The sequence below is a fragment of the Galeopterus variegatus genome, unplaced genomic scaffold, assembly GCF_000696425.1.
Source record: "Galeopterus variegatus unplaced genomic scaffold, G_variegatus-3.0.2 Scaffold4286, whole genome shotgun sequence".
Lineage (NCBI taxonomy): Eukaryota > Metazoa > Chordata > Mammalia > Dermoptera > Cynocephalidae > Galeopterus > Galeopterus variegatus.
In genome coordinates, this window is record NW_007730397.1 from 131347 (window position 1) to 151857 (window position 20511).

General features: G+C 55.1%; 1 protein-coding gene across 1 annotated transcript; it reads left to right on the forward strand.

Moving 5' to 3' along the window:
* Window positions 1–5321: 5321 nt before the first annotated feature.
* Window positions 5322–19887, forward strand: LOC103602772 (tumor suppressor candidate 5 homolog). The gene is made up of 3 exons (XM_008587205.1): window positions 5322–5696; window positions 18548–18680; window positions 19820–19887. Exons 1-3 carry the CDS (start codon window positions 5322–5324, stop codon window positions 19885–19887), a joined length of 576 nt encoding a protein of 191 aa, XP_008585427.1.
* Window positions 19888–20511: the final 624 nt, after the last annotated feature.

The window sequence follows — 20511 nt, forward strand, 5'->3', positions numbered from 1 at the left end:
CTCTCCTCACTTACCAGTGGGGTGACTGGACAAGTCACCTAGCTGCTTTGAACCTTGGTCTTTGCATCTGCATTATGGGCTAAAATAAGTACTTACATCATAGGTTGTTGTGCAGACTAAATGAGATAATGCATTTAAACACTCAGCATAGTGCTTGGCCCCCGCAAGCACTCACTGAGTGGAAGCTATTAAGACATTCTGTTCACAAGGTTTCTATAGAGAGAGAATGCATGGGAAGGTGTTTTATGAACTCTAAAGTCTACAGCACATTAGCTATTATCATTGATTTATCAGGGCTATCTGTTTGGGTGCCTATATCCATATATTTGCATGCTGATGTGTATTTGCTTACCATTCTGAGGTTTTCTTGATATATACATGTTATATGTGTGTGTGTATAGATGTGTGGGTGTGTGAATATTTGTGTGTGTTTACATATATGTATCGACCTAACAGTACCCCCTCCTCTCCCTAATGCTTTAGGGGATCCTAGGCCAGAATAGTTACGTGCCTTCCAGGTTTTCTGGAACGCTTGCTTGATTTTTTTTATCTGCTTCCCAAGATTGTATCCATTCTCCAAGATGACTGATTTGCTGTGAAGAAAAGATAAATTTGTGATTATGAAAGAAATGGAGGTTATCAAGTGAGGCCAGATAGGTTTGTCTAAATATAGGGGAAAAAGTATAATGATATGCAGTTAAATGCACATAAAAAGGAAAATGCCACAAAGGGAAACACACATAAGACAGAGCCACTAAGCTATGTCCAGACGATATGAAGAACTGATACACACTAAGAAAGAAATTATGTATCTACAGTCTTAATAGCAACAGTCCACTCAAGTAGTGTTCAAAGGAGAGAGAGTTAACTTTTGAAGGACAGAGAATAATAACAATCACTGCACATTTAGCAGCTCACAAAGGGCTCTCCCATCCTCAGTCTCTCGGCTTCTTAGGAAGTAGGGGTCTGTCTTCAATCCCCTTTCCTTACAGCAGCTGCCTCCATCACAGCGAACGGCACCCTGCCCCTCTAGCAATGAATGAGACATACCAGCAAAACCAAATAGCAATGATAAAACCCAATGTGGTCAGGGACGTTGAGAAGAGGGCACATTTTACATATTTCTACTTGTACTGTGTATCTGTTCTTTTTTTGGTAGAGAACAATTTAGCAAAATCATAATAAAAATACTCCAAGGGAGTAATCCAAAAGGAAAAACAAATTTGCAAAAAGATAGTCACAGCGACCGCGTACATACTAGTGAAGGATTTGGAACAATGCACACGCCCGATCGTAGAGGCGCGGCGAGGCCGACTCTGCTCTCCTAACAGGATGAGCACAGTGGTGAGCTGAAGGAGCAGGTCACAGAACGGTCCTGCCCACCGGTTATAACGCAGACAAACGTGTCGGCGCATGGACAGGCCTAGGGAGAATTTAGAGGGATAAACACAGTTAATTTTCACTTGCTTCTTCATAATTGTTTTTAAAAAGGGAAAGATTTGTCTTAGGACAACTACAAAGAGGAGTAGGGACATGTTTTGACCGAGGACAGCAAGGATGAAGTATCCCCAGGGGGTTCCTTGGAAGGGACGTATCTCACTGGATGTGAAGTCCCGGGGGGCGAGTTGATGGGAGCACGATCCCAGCAGGTTTCCCTCACACCTTGCACAAGTACATGTGTGTGCGTGTCCACAGCTGCCGGGAGATCCGGGCCCAGGAAAGCTTCAGTGAGAAGAGAAATTTGCTGCATTGCACCTGCCCTGTCGGCCCCATGGGGTTTCCTGACACCCAATGAGAGGCCAATGGGGAGAGGGTTGCAGGGCACAGACGTAAGGGGCTTTATTACCTCTTCCCCTTCAGTTAGGCTCAAACTTATTACACTTCTGAGGTTTCTTCCCTGACCCACCCTGCTCCGTAAAGGACCCCCGGTGTGCAGGTCCACTTTCCCCTCCACTGCAACATCCCTAACCTCTCTCGGTGTCCTTCACCGTTGGGGTGCACGAAGGTTGGGTGCGGGCAGAGACGGAGTGAGTGTCGCCGTGGACACAGCCCGGCGCTCTGTTGCTCTTTCCTCTGGCTCAGCAGCCTAACTGTGAGCCGGGCCCTGCGCCAGGGAGCCAGGCACACCTGCCCCCTTCAGGAGCTCACGGCCAAGCGGGGAAGCGGGGAGAGAGAGGAAGCACTTTCTTCAGTTCCCTGTGTCCACACCAGAGAGCAGGGAGGCCAGCCAGCTGTGGACCAGAAAGAGGATGGTCCACTCGTCTAGTGGGGCCAAAGCTCCCCCCTCACCCCAAGGCAGGCAGGCCACGTGACGTGGAGGTGGCCGAGGAGGAGATCAAAGCCCTTCTAAAGGCTGCAGCTGGACCATCTGCTGTTCGGCAGGAAATTGGCCCAGGATTCCCAGATCTTCATGGTAAAAGAAAATTCTGAAATCCCAATTTTTATGTGGAATAAATTTTTAAAAATCATGTATTGAGTCAACACCATGCAGGCCAAACCTACTTTGTATGATGAATTCAGCCTGTGGACCTCCACGTGAGACCTTTAGGGAGCCTACCTGGGGCAACTGCAGACTGGAGCGAGACCCTGGGCAGCTGGCTAGGTTGCACTCGCCAGCCCTGGAGCCCAGACCCGCTGCTGCTTCTCTGCAGCCCCCAACCCCTCCACCCACTCTGGTCCCTACTCCTAACTCTGCTCATTCCCTCATTCCCACCAGACCACTAGGTGGCACTGTGAACCCAACAGCTTACCCTGGCCGAGCAAACCTGGGTCCCCAAGTCCCCTCAACCCCAGCCCATCCAGGCAACCTTGCTGCCATGGACTAATCTGGGGTCTTCTCGGCTTTTTCTTTTCTCTTTTTATTAAATCAAAAAGACCCCTTTATGTCTGGTTTGCTCTGTCCTCTAGGCCAGTGCTGCCCAATAGAAATATAATGTGAGCCACGTTTTTAATTTAAATTTTCTACTAGGCACATTTTTTTTAAAAAAAAGTGAAAGGAAACAGATGAAATTGATTTTAATAATGTTTTATTTAGCTCAATATATCCAAAATATTATCATTTTAATATGTAACCAATACAAAAAGCATTGATGAGATATTTTACATTCCTTTTTTGGTACCAGGTCTTCAAAATTCGGTGTGTGTTTTACACGTATAGCACATCTCAGTGTGGACTAGGACATTTCAAATGCTCAGTCGCCACATGTGGCTGGAGGCCACAGGGCAGCTATAGGCCCCGCAGAGTCAGCTCCCAGGTTGTGACATGGAATTCTGTCCAGCTGGATACTGACTTAGAGCCTAGGAGGTCTCAGGGACCCAACCTGCCACCTCTAAAGGAGTTTTCATGTTAGGAAGGTACTTGCATACTTCTGCAAACTCCAGGGACGGGGAGCCCAGCTCACTCCCCTGGCCTTGCTCCTGGCCTGGAGTGGGCGAGGGCCTTCCTGAGCACTGAGATGGGGAGGAAGCACCCCCCACCCCCGAGGCCTGCACTTTGCAAATAACAATGGGTTTCCCTTATTGAGCAAAAATCTTAATTTAATATAGTCAAATTTATCAAACCTAAAATTTTCCCCAAGGCTACAAACATTCCTGAAACTTGTGAACCTCCAGGTACTCTATGAGACCCCAAGGCCCCCCTCCGGCCCGGCCCTGCAGGCCCTTCTTACGGCTCTCCTTCCTTCCCTCTGGCCAGTTCCTCTCTCCGTGCCTGGTCAAACTCCCTCCTCAGCCTGTCTGTCCCTGCCTTTGCTGGAAGCAGCATCTCTGAAGGCAGCTTGATGCGTACCCAAAGCCTTTTCTTCCCACTAAGATGGCTGGTTTTGCTCCTAGCTAGCCCCAGGACCTGGGCCAGGAATTGATATCTGATTGGGATACAGTTTGAAAGAAGTGTCTCTCTGTTTCCAGGCCTTGGTTGCTGATCTGTGACATCAACGGATTTGAACTCCACAACCTCTGAGGCCCCTTCCATCTCTCACTTCCCACCCCACATCATGTGTGACCCTAGGATTTTAAACTTATTTCATAGGCCTCCCTTCAAGCCACACACGCTTGGAGTTTCCAGTCTCCCTTGTAAAGCGACATAAGGAGAGAGGCCAGGAATATGAGAGAAAGCCATGCAGAGAATGGGGAAGGAGGCAGAAACAGAAGGAGGAACTGTAAGAGAACAAAGAGAATCAGAGAGGATGGGAGCCAGAACCCGAGGCCCTTCAGAGCTGGCCTCTGCCCTGAGCAGCTCCTGAGCAGGAGATCTTTGCCTGCCTGCCCTTTAGCACTGCAGAAAAAATCTGATGGGAATGAGATGGACCAACACTTCCCCCTTATCCCCTCCTACCCTCCAACCCTTGGTGAGCTGCTTAGAAACCCATTCAGAGGGCCCTGCTGGTCCAGGCAGGATCCTCCCGGGCCCCCCTGGTGCTCACGTCTCCTTTTCCTCCTGGAGCCAGGAGCCAGGAGCCAGGCACTAGGCTTTGGCCTGGGCACCTCTAGGGCTTGGAGGTCAGGGTCTCGATGGGATGTGATAGGCCCAGGGCCCAGGCTTTCCCAGCAGATAGGAGGAAGTGGGAGCCTGCTCCGGTAGGAGAGAAGCAGCCGGCTCAGTGCCCAGGACAGCTGAAGACACACCCCTTTGTGGCCCACTCTGCCTTTTTCCCATCCAGAGGCCCCAGCCCAGAGCAGCAGATCCTGAGACTGCAGTGGAAACCAGAGGCCGGCCCAAGTCCCTCTGGGCTGGGCAGGGCTGGGCTGGGCAGGGCTGGGCTGGGTAGAGGCAGAATGCTGCTGGGTGGTTCTCTGGGGAGAGGGGAATTGAAAAGGAAAAGCATCTCCGAGGAGGGCAGAGAGGGAGGGAGGTTATGTGCTGCGTGCGCGCGCACAGACACACAGACACAAACAGACACACACACACACACACACACACGCACACATACACACACACACACACACACACGCACACCCTCCTGACTTGGCCTGAGCCTCGCTGGGAAGAGGAGCGTTCTCCTCTCTGCCCTCCAAGCTTTCTGTTGCTTCCACGCTCATCTGCGCTGTCAGCAGCGCCAGCAAAGTTGGCCTCAAACTTGAACGGAGCTAAAGGCTCCAGATTCCTGGGAGTCCCTCGGGGGCAGCAGGCGGGCCCAGCCTCTGAGCTCAGCTGGCTTTGAGGCGCCCACTGTGACCCTCCAGCACCCAGCTGGCCCTCAGTCCCCTGGGCAGTGCTCCTTCCCCTGACCTGGAGGCCCCTGTCTGGGCTGGGGAGTGGGGTGCTGAGGTCTCTGTGGAGCCCCTTGTCCCAGCCCAAGGCCCAGGCCAACAGGGCCAACCTCATGCAGCCTCAGTTTCCTCCAGCGCAGGAGCCGAGCTCCGCCTCCCACCTGGACCTGCCGGAGATGGAGAAGCTCCTCACCAAGGTAAAGGACAAGGATGACAAGACCCTGAATCTGTCCAAGTCCCTCTCAGGGGCCCTGGATCTGGAGCAGAATGGCCACAGCCTGCCCTTCAAGGTGATCTCCGAGGGGCGCCGGGAGTCCCCACTCGCCCGGTCCCCCTCCAGGGCCAGCTCGAGGCGGGCGTCCTCCACTGCCACCACCTCGTTCGCCCAGGACCAAGAAGTTCCCAAAGATTACCTCATCCTCGCCATCGCCACTTGCTTCTGCCCCGTCTGGCCCCTCAACCTCATCCCCCTCATCTTCTCTATCATGGTAAGTGCTGCTCTTTGTTCTGGGGAGGGGGCTGGGCCCAGGGGTGGGTGGGCATGTTCCCCAGACAGGGGCTCTAGAGGAAAGAGCTGGGTGCTGGGGGCTTGGCGGAAGACCCCCTTCTCGGCTGGCTCCTCCTTCCCCTTGGAGAGAGGCCAGCGCCCGAGATCTGTCCACGCTCCTCTCGCATCTCTGCTCCCGGCATCACAGCTTGACTTTGCACCTGTGCCTGCTGGGGAGAGGGACCTAGGGAGCCACCTGGCACTAAACCCTGCAGGGCAGAGACAGACAACTTGGGGGTCTGGCCTTTTTTGGAGGGGGAAGGGATTTTCCTAAACAGTCATTCCTAGGGAAGGGATTTTCCTAAACAGTTGATCTTGAGTGGGGCTGTGTATCAGCCAGAAGGGGTCTCAGGGCCCCGTGTTCTCAGGAAGGGAGCCAGGCATCCCAGGCCACCTGGGCATTCGATCAGCCTGAGCTAGCTCAGGTTTCCAAGAGCCTGTGGCAGCGGCTTCCCTGCCATGCACTGGGGACCCTGGGACCTGGCTCCCCTGAGAGGCACACAAGGAGGGGAGAGTCTGTGGGCTGCTCCTCAGGGGTAGAGTTCCCCCTGGAGCCCTTTGGACTTCGGAGGTTGCACTGATTTCAGCAACTGTCTTCAGGGCAGGAGAGGTCTGGGCCTCAAGTGAAAAATTTGAGTCTGAGGGCATGGCTGCCAGGCTTGCCAAGGAGGGGCGTGTGGGCGAGTCTTTACCTCTGTGGGTTTTGAGTCAATTGTCTGCTCCCAAGCCCAGCCGTTTGCGTAGGGCTACTTGCATAGATCCCACAGGAAATGTCGGTACATGTTGGCAAGCGAGAGAATGGCAGCGACTTTCAGAATGAGGTTAGGAGCAGGGGGAGCAAACTGCGGGCCCCAGACTGGTCAGGGGCTGAGCACTCAGTGGGGTGACCCTGTTTGCTTCCCTCTGGAGTGACTCTACTGCTGAGTCATCTATCGCCAAGCCCCCAGGAGCTGAGGTCACTCTGGGCTGCCCTCTCAGTGAGCCCATATTTCTTCAGACATCTCTGTCCACTTCATTAAGGCCCAGTCTCCAGCCAGAGAAGCCTTCCCCAGTCCCCAACCCACCCAGTACCACCTTCCAGGACATCGAGGGACACTGGTAGCATTACTGAGTCCGAGGGACCTGGCATGGGTTCAAGAGCGAGGGCCGGGCAGGGACCAGGACAGGGACCTTCCAAGCTTTCAGTGTTGCCTGCTGCACTTGGGGACAGCTGGGGGCAGAGCCAGGCCCCAGAGTTGCAGCCAGTAGCTCTGGGCGGGGCCAACCTCTTGGTTACAGGGAATGGCCCCAGGAGGGCAGACAAGTTTTGGGGAGGGAAACCACACAAGGGCTCAGGAGAAAACAGTTGCTAGAATCGGGATCCTGGCAGGGGTGTCAGGGAGCAGGCTGGGTGGAGCTGCTTTGGTTAAAGGGAACCTGGCGCAAGACTGTGAGACCACTGAACCCATCCCCAGTGCATTTCTATGTCCTTTTAAGCTTCTTGAGTCAGGTCTGATGGTCGCTGGGCCAGGTGCAGGGATATACAGTGCAAAACCAGACACCATCCCCAACTCCCGGGTTCCTCCAGTCCAGTGGGGAGAAACAGATCCTTACAACATATTGCAAGAAGTGCCCATGCTAGACAGAAGTACAGGGTAATTGTGTGGCCTTGGGCAAGTCACTCAAACCTCTCTTTTCAATGTGCCCATCTGCAAAATGGGCACAACTGTAATGCCTACATTAGAGAGCTGTGAGAGGGTGAAATGAGACGGCCACGCACGGTGCTTGAGAACAACACCCAGCCCACAGTCAGAGCTGTTACCTGGTGACAGTATTTAAGTGGCAGCTGACAGCATCCCCAGTGGGGGATGGGAAGCCATCGTAGGGTTTTAAAAATAGCATTATTGAGAGATAATTCACATACCATGCAATTCACGCATCTAAAGTGTACAGTTCCATGGTTTTAGCATACTTACAAATAGGTGCAGCCTTTACCACAGTCAGTTTAAAACATCTGCCTTGCCTCCAAAATAACCCTGTGCCCTTTGGCTATCACCCTCCGCCCCAGTCCCTCCCAGCCCTGTGCAACCACTAATCTTCTCTCTGTCTCTATAGATTTGCGTCCTCCGGACATTTTGTATAAATGGAATCATACAGTATGTGGCACTTTGTGACTGGCTCTATCACTTAGCATGGTGTTCTCCAGCTCCATCTCTGCTGCAGCACGCACATCGTAGGGCTTGGTGCCCAGAGGAGTGTGGCCAGATTTTGGTGGCTCTGTCTGGTGCAGGGAGAGAGGACGGGCTGAAGGGGAGAGACTGGCGTTCGGGTGAGGGGACCTTTGTAGGAATACAGGCGAGAGGTGAAGAGGCCTGGACCAGGGCCACAGCAAGTGGCAGAGGGTCTTCTGGAAACCCTTTAAGAGCTGGTCACGCTGGCCACTCATTCATTCAGTCGACTCGAATGGCAAGTGGCTTGTTCTGAGGGAACTAGTGGGACAGGACGATTAGGCCCCGCGTGAGTGAATGCGCCTCTTTTATGAACCAGGCACTGTGTGGGGCGTTGGGGAAGCAGATGGAAAAGGTCAGTAGCGGGTCTCTGGCCTGGCAGAAGGCGCAAGAGCACGATGGGGTAAGGAGGGGACAGGGGAAGGAGGGGACAGGGACTTGTTCCAGGAAGTTAAGTTTTATGCTAGTGGCTCTGAAGAGCCCTTGGTGAGTTTTGAGTAGAGGCGAGATGTGGTCAGTTTGTTTTAAGACCAACACTCAACTGCATTATGGGAACTGGGCTAGAGCAGGGAGACCCCCCAGGAGGCTCCTGAGGGGGTCCAGGCAGGGAGGGCGGGGCCTGTGCTGAGCAGCGGACTCAGGAGGAGGGTGCTGGGAGGTCTGCTGAGGAGGGGCAGCAGTGTTCGCACCAGGCTCCGGCCGTCTACCTCAAAACTACCAGGGCCATCTTAGAGAGCTCCGGGGACCCACGACATTTACGGGGTGCAGACGAAGTGGACAGAACGTGGTTTTGAAAAGGCTATTCCAGGAGGTGGGAGGAAACTAGAAAAGGGGAAGAGACACCAGGCAGGGGAAAGTCTGAGGGATGAGGGGCCTGAGGCTGAGGACAGGCCGCGAGGGCAGAGGCAGATGGAAATACTCAGAGGAAAGGGGACTGGCTCACGTGGCACAGCTGCCATGCCACCAGGGATGTGGAGGGTGAGGTCGTTTGCTGAGATAGAGGCCTGGTGGTAGAGGGGAGGGGAGGTGACCAGAGACAGATCAATGCCCCGAGGCTCTGCCGAGGCTGGAGACCATGGATCCGGGTTGTTCTCGGCCTACATGGTGCTGTGATTTTCTCCAGCTGTCAGTGTGGGGTCACAGACATGGGTATTGGGCCAGCCCAAGGCTGGGGATGGCACAGTTGCCATGAGGGCAGGACCAGCTGGCACAGGAGTGCTGGCAAGTGTGGCTGAGGTGACGCTGACAGGTCGGGCTGGGCTGGGAGGGAGCGAGGCTGGGAAGACGGTGACAGCCTTGGAGGACAGGGAGAGGTCACAGGCTGGGCGCAGAGACAAGGGGGTGAGAGATGCGGGGGGTTGAGATCTCAGAGGAGGAGCCGGGGCCGGGGCGTGAGGGCCAGGGGGGAAGTGCGGTTGTGGAAATGAATTTCTAAAGGGAAGCCTCAGGAGCCAGGCAGAAGGAAAGTGGGGGGCCCAGCGTTGAGGGATAGTATTACCGACATCCACCGAGCGCTTACCAAACGCTGGCACAGGTCCACACCCCTTACCTGTGTCGTCTCAGTTAGTTCTGGCGATGCCCCTGTGAGGTCTAGTGTTGTTATTCTCATCTTGCAGATGACAGAACTGAAGCGCAGAGGCAGGAAATAACCTGCTAGTAAATGGGGATCCAGCCAGGACCGAGAGCCCCCGTCCCTACCCACTGCACTAGACTGCCTCCTTGGGAAGCAGGCGGTGCCAGGTAGGGAGCGCTACTGGGTGCGCCGCAGTTGTCGCCTTGGTCAGGAAGCCAGTCTAGTTCACAGGACACGCCCACACCGGGGGAGGGAGGGGTCAGTTGTTCACCCGGGGCTGCCACACTAAGTCCTGCCCAACAGCAGCACAGGCGAGAAGAACCTGTGCGAGAGAGAAAGTCTCCTGGGCTGCTGTCTCCAGGTCCTGAGATGGGCTTCAGGACTCGTCATCAGATGTCCCCCCACTGGTTACCAAAAGAAGGATCAAACCCTTCACCCCAAGGATGGAAGGAGACCCACAGCCCCGACAGCCCCTCTAGAGCCTGTTACCGTCTGCAGAGCACGCTCCCACATGAGTCGGGTCAATTGTTCTCGCTGAGCAGACGAGGCCACCGGGCCATGCAGAGCAGCGCCTTGCCCATGGCCACATGGCTGGTGAGAGGCACATCAGCGGGACACTGGACCTGCTGTTCTCTCCATGGCTCCACCCTGCAGGTGCTCTCGGGGCTACGATGATGTGTCCCTCCCAGGAAAGCCAAACTTTTCAGGCATTTGGACAGGGAGGGAAGAATTCTACTTCCTTCCCTCTCACCCACTCCCCACCTGCTCACTGAACTCTCCTCCCACCCCACTAGCTCCATCAGTAGAGGACGAGGGGACCAGCAGCGTCCCTCCCACTGTGGCTGTGACAGGGCCTGCCGTGAGCAGGCTGGTGGACCAGGGGCCCTACTTGAGGAGCTGCCACTGCAGGTGCCCAGACCTAGCTCTGCTCAGTGCCTCAGCCTCCTGTGAGCCTCTAGGGTAGAAGATTTTATTTCCAGGTCAGGCTGAGAAATGGCCACATTCTTCCATGCCAGCGAGGTCTCCTGCCAGTGAGGAAAGCCGGACCCCAGGCGGGGCCTTCGGTTAGCGACAGAGACCAAAAAGGCCTCAGACAGACCTGGGTGTGCAACCTCAGGAGCCACGTGACCATGTCCACATCACTTGGTTGAGCGACTCCTTCCTTGGCCTCGGTTTCTCATCTATAAAACAGACATCATGAAACCATCGACCTCGTAGGGCTGTCGGGAGGATTAGATGAGCTACCGGGTGTGAAAGCACCTAGCAGAGCCCAGGTAGTAAACGCTTAACAAATGCAAGTGGTTTCTGCTATTACTAATGCTAAGTGAACTTTGCAACGTCAGAGGAAAGGGCAAATCCCCAGTAAACGGACAAGTCTGACTTCAGCCGGTGTGGGGGTGACGGAGTCTCGCCCTCAGACAGCAGCGGGGGGTGGGCAGCCCTATCTGCAGCTTTGGTGGACGTCTCTGCGCAGCCCCTTCTCCCTGGGTCGTTCCTTCGACATGGGAAGCACCACACAGATCTAGAGTGGCTTCAACACTTTCTTCCTTAGGCATTTTTTGTCAGCTGACTATTTACCTGTCGTGCGTGGGGTGGCACATCTCGCCACCCTTCCACTCACTGATGCGCTCGCGCGCTCACTCAGCAGGCCTGCGAGCCCCAGCCGGGCTGACGGTCACTGGCGCGCAGACACAGGACTTAGAATGACGACTCCTGAGTCAGGTGGTAAAGAGCGGCTGTCTCAGACCCCTCAGCACTCCCAGTCCCTCCCACCACCACTGCAGCTGCCCTGCCAGCCCCCACCCCAGGACCCCTACCATACCTTCCTGCTCTCCAGCAACAGAAGGGTTAACCTGTAGTCAGAGCATTCCAGAAACAATGGCACTGGAGCTGAGAGGGGCGAGGGGGCGTGGAGGAGCACACCTCTGCCTTGACCTGCCAGAGCTGTTCATCTCCGTGGAAGGACTAATACCTGATCTGATCGGCCCTGAACAGCTTTTCCGTTCTCCTCAGACCTGCCGGCTTGGCCGGGGCCTGGCTGGCAGAGGCCACTCTTTCCTGAGGCATCTCGTTGCCACCTTCCCTGGCTGGTTTCAGCCTCCGGCTACTCTGCCCAGCACCCTGCCCAGCCCTGCTTTCCTCCCTCCTCCCCACCCCTCAGATGCTTCCCAACATCTTTCCTCACTGAACTGATCTATTCACCTGACCTCACTTTCTCCCTCACCACTCCCCCAGCCACTGCGATCACAAATGACCTATGAACCCACAGTCATTACAACCGCGTCTGCAGTTACTATTGTGCCTTCACCTTGAGCCATTTTGTATATGGGAAGGTGATGCCCCTGAGCAGGATGGGGGAGCAGGAGGTAACTCACTCATAGCAAAAGAGGAAGGGTCTCCTTCCATCCCTGGGGTCAGGGGCTTGATTCTTCATTGGGGAGATTCCAGAAATGAGCACCAGCTAAGGGTCGGGGACTTCATCTTGACAGCAGCCCTGTGAGTTAGGTACGACATCCTCACTCTGCAGGTGAGGGCACGGGGCTTAGAGAGGTTCAATAGTTTGCCTGAGGCCACACGGCTGGCAAGAGGCAAGGCCAGGGTTCAACACCAGGAGGGGGCTCCCAAGCTGCTGTGGGACGAGAGGACTGCACCTCTCACCTCTGAATCGTGGTCCTCCGTGCCAAGTAGGCATCGCAGGGCAGCCGGCCACAAGTAGAAGTCTGCTCTCAGAGGCAGCTATTTCCCTCCACTTTACAGATCAGAAAACTAAGTCGTACAGGATGGTTGTGAGGTTTACATTGGATAGTGTGTAAAAAGTGCCTGACACAACAAAGCCGCCGCAGTCAGATCTGCCCTGTTCCATCTGTCCGGTCCCAATGCATCTTCTTCAACGGTGTCTCTCAGGCTCCCAGGAACACGTGTGACTGACATACATGGACTCAGAGCTCTTTGGATAAAGGAAAGACTGGACTTAGCATGACCGGAAAAATGACCTTCCTCTCTCCCCTTCCCTCCCCACCTCTCTCCTACTCAAGCAAGTGCACGTGTGCCTCTCTCCGTGGTCCTGAACCGTTGCCCAAGGCCTGGCTACTTCTCAGGAAAGTAGGGGTGGGACTCATCTCAAACCCTGCTCCTCTCCCCCCGCATGTCATGCTCACAGCCAAGGAGTCCCCTGGCAACAGCTCAAGGCAGCCCCAGAATTTCTAAAGCCGAACTTCTTAGACATCCCTGAAGCCTTTCTGTATGTTGTCCCCTCTTCTCCCAATGCTGCCCATTCATTGAAGTCCTGAGTTCAGTGACCTGGGCCATGCAGGCAGCTGGAGGTGGCAGGAGTTAGTGGGTGGGACCAAACCCCAGATGCCAAGTATCTTTCCAGTGGGACTTACTGCCCTTATTTCTTTCACAAATTTTCTTTTAACTTTGCACATTCCACTGGCTAAGTTTGGTAAAGCAGATCTCTGGGCTGGCCCCGTGGCTCACTCGGGAGAGTGCGGCGCTGGGAGTGCCGAGGCCACGAGTTCAGATCCTACATAGGGATGGCTGGTGCACTCACTGGCTGAGCATGGTGCGGGCGACACCAAGCCAAGGGTTATGATCCCCTCACCAGTCACATAAAAAAAAAAAAAAAAAGCAGATCTCCTCTCATTCTTTCTGTCTTCCTTGTATTGTTTTCTTCCTCACACATTTACTGAGAACCTACTGGAGCCTGGCCCAAGGCTAGATATGAGGGATGCCAAGATGGCAGCTGCATGGTCCCTGCCCTCAAGGAGCTTACAGTCTAGAGAAGGAGAGTGACAAGGCCACAAGAAACAATGACCCAAGGCAGTAAGAGAGGAAAAGGGAGTGGTACAAGATGCCACAGGAGCCCGGGTGGGGATGGGGGGGGTGACTAATAGGAACCCAGGAAGGTTTTGCTGAAGGTGACTCTTGAAGGGTGAGGAGGGAGGGAGTTCCAGCAGGGAGAACAGTTCATGCCCAGGCCCGGGGGCATGAAAGTGCATCCCTATCATGGGAGTCGTGTGGCCAGGCTTGGATTTTCAAGACCTCCCCTTGGCTGTGGTATTGAGGAGAGGCTGGAGGGGTAAGTTTGGAAGACCAGTGAGGAGGAGGCTGATGAAACCTCCAGATGAGACAAATTGAGGGAGTGGGCCAGGGTGGTGGAGTGGGGCTGGAGAGGAGGGGACAGACGTGAGGCACGGTAGAGAGGTGAGATGGTCAGAAATGGAGACCTAATCGGGGGAAACAGAGAGGAGCCCAGGAGGGGGCATGCTAAGATTCTGTCTTGGAAATGGGAACTGTAGGGAGCAGCCGGCAATTCGTGCCACAGTGAGAAGCCCTGCCCGTCGCTGAGTCCGGGTTAGAGACGAGGGTGGAAGAAGCACCGCAGTCCAGGGGGAGTCAGACATGGGGGGAGCCTTGCGCAGCCTCCATTTACCTGCCATCACAGTCACATGGAGTGGACGGGAGAGCGCGAGGAAGGAGAGAGAACAGGGAGGAGAGGTAGGTCACAGTCACATGGAGTGGACGGGAGAGCGCAAGGAAGGAGAGAGAGCAGGGAGGAGAGGCAGGCTCCTGCACACAGTGTGGACACAGCATAACACGCTAAGTGAGACGTTTCCGAGACGGACAGGGGTGCTGTTGGCAATTCCACCAGGACCGTCCTCACAGGCTTCCCTCCCAGACCACAGCCTCCTCCTCTGCCTGGGTAGATGCGTTGTGGTTCTTTTTCCTTCTCGGACTCCATGGAGGGAAGGGAGTCTCCCAATAACAACAAAAACATGGCAGCATTCCAGTACCAATTGAGGACATGCTACTGCCAGGCACTGCACTAAGACCCCTGCTTGTATTATTTCATTTAATCCCCACAACAACCCAATGAAGTAGGTACTGGTTTTATCCTGATGTTACAGATGAGGACACTGAAGCATGGAAAAGGCAAACCACTTGCCCAGGGTCGCACAGCTGGTGCACGGTGGAGCTGGGACAGGCATCCAGGTGGTCTGGCTGCAGAACCTGTGCCCTTAACCAGACTGCTCTGCCAGGGAGCTGGAGGCTACACCTGCTCCTGTCTGGGTCCCTGCCACGTCCAGATGGGCTTGTGAGTCTCAGGCTTGGCTGTAGCCCCAGCCCCACCCATGCCCCCTCCTCACGCCAGACCCACCTTCTCTTTCCTCTCACTGGCTGACCCTGAGGTCCGGAGGCATGAACACTTGCGACTTCCTGCCCAGACCCACCGACAGACCTGTCGAGGTGTGAGCCCACCTGCACCCGTCATCTCCAAGGACAGGAGTGCCCTCCTCCCCTGCCCACAGTTCATCCCTGGGCTCAAGTCCAGACCTCAGCTCCTCTCTGCTGCTCTGGGACATCGTGTCACCGACCACTCCCTGGTCCTATCACCCTCTCCCTCTTTGCTAGAGCATTTCCTCTCCCATCCTGAAGAAATCCCGTTTGTCTCACCTGGTTGTAGCTACTCTGCCATCACTTCCCCACCGGCCACAGCTAAACTTGTAAGCACAGCCTCCACTTGCTCTCGAAACTTCCTCACCCCCGCTCGTTCCTAGTACTGCTCCATTCTGGTGTCGCCCCCGTGACTCCTCTGAAACTCTCCTGTCAAGGACACCTATGCTCTCTCCTCATCGTGGCTTAGTCCTCGTCCTGCTCCGTGCATGAGGTGGCGCCCCGGCCACTCCCTCCTTCGTGAGACTTTCCATCTTGGATCTCCCAGGGGCCATCCTCTCCCACGCTCTTGCCTGTCCTCAGTTTCCCTCACAGGTTGCTCTTCCTCAGCACCCCTTTATTAGCCAGTGTCCCCACAGTCTGTCTGCGGGCTTTGCCTTCCCGTCCGCATGCTCCCTGGACGACCTCACCCGCTGCCGAGCTTCCGTTCCACCTGATGCTGGTGACCCGAGCTCTGCACCTGCTTGTCCGACTGCGTCTGCACAGTCAGGGCTCCCGGTCCCGCCTGAACAAGCCCAACACGGGACAGGCCCTCCTCCCTGCCCATCTCTAGGAAGGCACCTGCACTCATCCATTGTCCAGGCCAGAAACCGGGGAACCACCCCAGTCACGCCCCTCTCCCACACTCCATTTGATCTCACCAAAACCTGTGGACTCCCTCCCCACGACTTATGAAATCTGAGCTCTTTCCAGTTCCCTGCTTAGTTCGCGTCTTTAAATCTGCTCCCAGGCCCCCGCCTCTCTAACCCACACTGTGCGCTGTAGTCAGAGAGATCATTACTGAAGTCAGGTCTGCTTGTGTCCCCACTTAAAGTCCTTCACTGGCTCCTGCTGCCTACAGGACAAGATCAGACTCCGCTGTAGGACAGTTGGGGCCCTTCTTGCTCTGGCCTTTCTCCACCTCTCCAGTGGCTTCTCTTGCCCTGCAGCACAGAGCTCTTCCTCGCTGGCTCCGTCTCTTCATCTGTAACATGAACTAGTAACAATCCCTGCCTCCCAGGAGTGTTAGGGGATGAAAGGCTCTAATGGACGGCCAGCAGTGGCAGAGTTCCTGGCACGAGGTAAAATTCAAACAGTGCTAGGGTTTGACTCCAGCAGAGGTGGGGGAACCTTGTGGGCTTCACAGAGGAGGTGGCACTGGCGCCACCCCTGGCAGGATGGAGAGGACCCGGCCCCGCGGTGCTGCGGGGCAGGAGCAGTAGCAAGAGCAAAGGCATGTGGAGGTCCTGTGCTCACCCCTGGAGCAGCCCCGAGGGGCCGGCCCGGAGGTTGTGGGAGGGAGCAGTAGAGGACAAGACCAGGAAAGGCAAAGCTAGCCTGAGCTTGGACTTTGTTCTGCAGACGGGGAGCCATGGAAGGTGCTGAGCAGGAGTGAAGGCTTCAGCCACCATCATCTTGAGAACTCACCTCCCCTGAGATCCCACACCACAGCCAGACAGGTCTTTCAGAAGCCTCCATCCAAGCGTGTCGTTCCCCGCCCCCCGCCATGCATCCTTCACTGGCTCCCGCTGTTTCTGGGATAAAGACCAACCTCCTCCCGGTGCTGGTAGAGCCCGTGGCCAGCCCTGCCCACCTCTCTGGCCTCCTCGTCACTGCTGTATCCGCTCCAGCTGCGCTGGCCTCCGCCCGGTCCCTCCTGCTTCCCGCACTCAGCAGCTACTCTTTGAACATGTACATATCTGCCAGTGCACGTGGCACCAGGGCCTTTGCACGGGGTGTTCTCACTGCCTGGAACACTCTTCTTCCTTTTGAAAAAAAAATCAATTTAATTCTTTCTCATCCTTCGCATCTCAACTCAAACGTCCTTCCTCCAGGAAGTCTTCCCTGGCTCTCTCCTTTGATCAGCTCTCATCACACCATGTACCTCTCCTTTGTAATAACGCGACCCGCAGTTGTGATTTTGCCTGTACTTGTGTGATCGCAAAGGAGGCCAGCAGGGGACAGGTTCCACGAGCTTAGGAAGGGGGACCCTCCTGCACACTGCTGCATCTTGGGGCCCAGCACACTGCCTGGTGTAAATATCTGGGGTGTGCAATGGTGGCTGGGGAACAGAACGAGGAAGAACAGAGCTTGGAGCCGGGCACATCTTCAGGAGGCTGGTGCCATGGCTTGGGTGAAAAGTGGCACGGAAACTAGAGAGGAGAGTAGCGACAGAATTGACTAGGAGAGGAAACACCTTAGCAGGGTGGGATGGCACAAGAGCCGTGACCAGAGTGGGGAAACCAAGCTGTTGCCAATAACTGGAGCTTGGGCAAGTGGAAGGAGATGCACAAGGCAAGGGGCAGATGGAGTTTGATGTCACGCTGTCCTGGAAGGAGCTTGGAATGGAAGCCTGGAGTTGGGGTGGGGGTTGGTTAGAATTCTGAGAGCTGAAGAGGACAGGACCAGGGTGGTGGTGGTGGGGGCACCTGCATAAAGAGAACAGAGGGAGGAAGGGTCGCTTCTCTGACCTCAGCTTCTTCATCAGGGAAGTGGGGCAGTGCTGCCAAGCTCCTAGGATGGCTCTGAGGCTAAATGAGGTCATTTAGGTGCGGTGCTTTGCAAGCTGCCTGGCACAAAGCATAAATCATCATCATCAAGGTGCTTGACTACATTTCCATGCTGAATCAGGAGCCTCAAATAACCAGAAAATAACATAACTGAATGACAGGCCTGGGGTCCTGAAGGCTGTCACACTGTTAGTGGACTCCTGCCTGTGCCTGTTCCTAGGGAGGCTGGGCAAGTCCAGGAAGCCCAAGAGGAATAGAGGGAGTCCCAGAGCTGGAGGAGTCTGGAGGTCTTGGGGCCAGCCTGGCCAGCAGGGTGGTGCCTGGCATCGCGGGCAGGGTCACGGAGCCACCCTTGGAGATGCTTGGACCCACCTCCTACCAAGTCACCCCAGGAGGGATACATAAGACAGGGCCCCTGTGAAGCCACATGTGGCTCTAGCCCAGCCCCAGCCTCCCCGGGCAACCCCGAGACGCCTCACCTCTCTCGTGTGATCTGGGAAGCTGGCTTGTTTGATTGAGGATATGGTTCTTGGATGGAAAGTACAGGGAGTGAGGACAGGGCCTTTTTTTCTTTCACGACAAGAGGAGGGCTCACAGCGGAAAGCAGGCAGGCGCGTCAGGCTGTAGAGAAAGCCACAGGGGCTGCCTCTGGATCCCAGCGTGGCTGCAGAATTGAGCCTCAGGAGGGGCCTGGCCTGTCTGCTCCTGGCAGCTCAGTGTGGCCTGGACCTGGTCCACCCTCTCAGGCCTTCAGCTTCTACTGTACCACCTGCCACTACCCTTCTGCCCTGTCACCATCCTAAAAGGAAGAGCCCTGCATTGCTTTGGTTTTATTTCTAGCTGTCCCCAGCCAGTGAGGGACAGGCTTGGTTAGGGTCCCCACAAGAGGCCCAGGCCACTTCTCCAGGAAGAGCTGTCTCCCTCTCTGCTATAGGGGCTGCTGCAGTGTGGGCTGCAGTGGGGATGGAGTATATCTGGGGGCTCAGGCAAGGCCCCCCGCAGGGCTGCTGAGGCCTGCACGGCTGACAACCGCCTTCCTGAGGTCTCTGCTGTCCTCTCTCTGCAGTCTCGAAGCAGCGTGCAACAGGGGGACCTGGATGGGGCCCGGAGGCTGGGCCGCCTGGCCCGGCTGCTCAGCATCACCTTCATCGTCATGGGGACGGTCATCATCATCGTGGCTGTGACTGTCAACTTCACAGGTGAGGCCTGGCCATATGAAGCAGAGGGAGCCAGGGTGCTTGGTGTGAGGACTGCCCAAGGGTGTAGCTCAGCCCCCTGAGGCAGAGGTGGTGGGTGGGAGAAGGGGTAAGAGCCTGTGGGGGCCACAGCCTTGTCCTCTCACTCCAAAATAGTGACCCAGTCCCCAGCGGTGACAGCTGAATAGGGATCAGTTTTCTGACTTGTCTTATGCCTGTAGAGTGAAAATGCACAGGCCTAGGAGTTAGAGGCCACAAGCTCCAGTCTCAGCTCTGGTGGTCCTGGGACCTGGGACAGTGTCCTGTCTGGCTGAGCCTCAGGGTTTTCACATATAAAGTGGCAAGAAGAAGCCTCCAGCACAGGGGCTTTTGTAAGCATCGCCTAAGATAATGGACATGACTGAGCTCTGTAAACTGTGGGCTTGATACATAAGTGTCCCTGCTGGCTGTGTCAGAAGTCAACAATGTATATGGAGGAAGCCAGGAAGTGACACTTCTGTGAGCACCCAAAGGTGGCCCAGTGAAGTCATCCAAGCAGGGGAACCATCTTCAAAGGTGACTCTCAGCTGCTTACGAAGCCCATGCAGCTTTGGGAGTTTGGGGGCCGTCCAGGTCAGAGCTGTCCCCCCCACACTGGGAGGCCCCCAAGCATCTCTGCCCATGTCAGTGACCAACCTAAGCTTTTCCACCAAAGAACTTGCCACTCAATTTGCTCCATGGACCCGCAGCAGGGGATTACCTGGGACAGTGTCAGAAATGCAGGATCTCAGGCCCCACTCTAGGCCCACTGAATCAGAATCTGCATCTGAATGAGATCCTCAGCCCTGTCATTAGAGTTTGGGAGGCACTGGTCTAGAGGGTGTAGCACTCAACTTGGGCAGAAAGCCTGGGATTGAGCTGTGGGGCCATGGCCAACCTTGGCCACTTAGAACAGGGGAGTGTTCAGGTTCGTTACCAGCCTGCCTGGGTTCAGAATCCAGGCCCCCCACTTTCTGGTTCTGTAAACTGAAGCATGTTCCATAAGCTGTCTAAGCCTCGGTTTCCTCCATTAGCGGGCATCTGATTGACACGCAGGAACGTGAGAGGCAGGAGCCCACTGTCCAGGACATTAGCCTCAGTGTCATCTTATGATGCTCCTCCAGGCTCCTTCGTCCTGCTGCTGCTTGTCATTTTAGCCAGGACTCTTCCGATGGCAAAGGACAACTACTGAACTCAAACTGACAAAGGAAATTTGTTAGCTTTCACTGAAAAGTCCAAGCATAGATTGTTCACTAAAGAGTGGCTGTATCCAAGAGCTCAAACGATGTTGACAGGAATCTGTCTCACTCTTTTGTCCTGCTTTCCACTGTGTTGGCTTCATTCCAAGGCAGGGTCTCTCCTTCTGATGGCAAGATGACAACCAGACGCTCTAACAGTGGCCCTAATAGTGGCACACGTTTTAATCAGTCCAGTAACTAAACAGGGAAAAAAAGTGCCTCTCTGTCAACAGTTACAGCAAAAGTCCCAGGGCTGATTCTGATTGGTCCAGTTAGGGTCACATGGCCACCTCTGAACCAATCACTGAGTCCGCAGTCCTCTCAATGGCAGGAGCTTCACCAAGAGCCTCAAACCAGAGTTCCCCAGTCCTGTACCTTATCTCTGTTACCATGCCCCACTAGGAAACAAAAACCCAAATCCTCAAATCAAGGGCTTGAAGACCCCCCGTTCTGAGTTCTGATCTGTTGTAACTGTCCTTTTCTTTACAGTTCAGAAGAAATAAAACTAACCAGGGAACTGTGCTAGCAGAGGCAGGCCCTGGCCACCTGGACCCCTCTGAACCCACACATCCCACACA

Coding starts and splice junctions, on each gene's coding strand:
- LOC103602772 (XM_008587205.1), top strand. CDS start 5,322: ATGCAGCCTCAGTTTCCTCCAGCGCAGGAGCCGAGCTCCGCCTCCCAC. Junction 5,697..18,547: donor CCCTCATCTTCTCTATCATG/GTAAGTGCTGCT, acceptor CTCTCTCTGCAG/TCTCGAAGCAGCGTGCAACA. Junction 18,681..19,819: donor TGTGACTGTCAACTTCACAG/GTGAGGCCTGGC, acceptor ATGCTCCTCCAG/GCTCCTTCGTCCTGCTGCTG.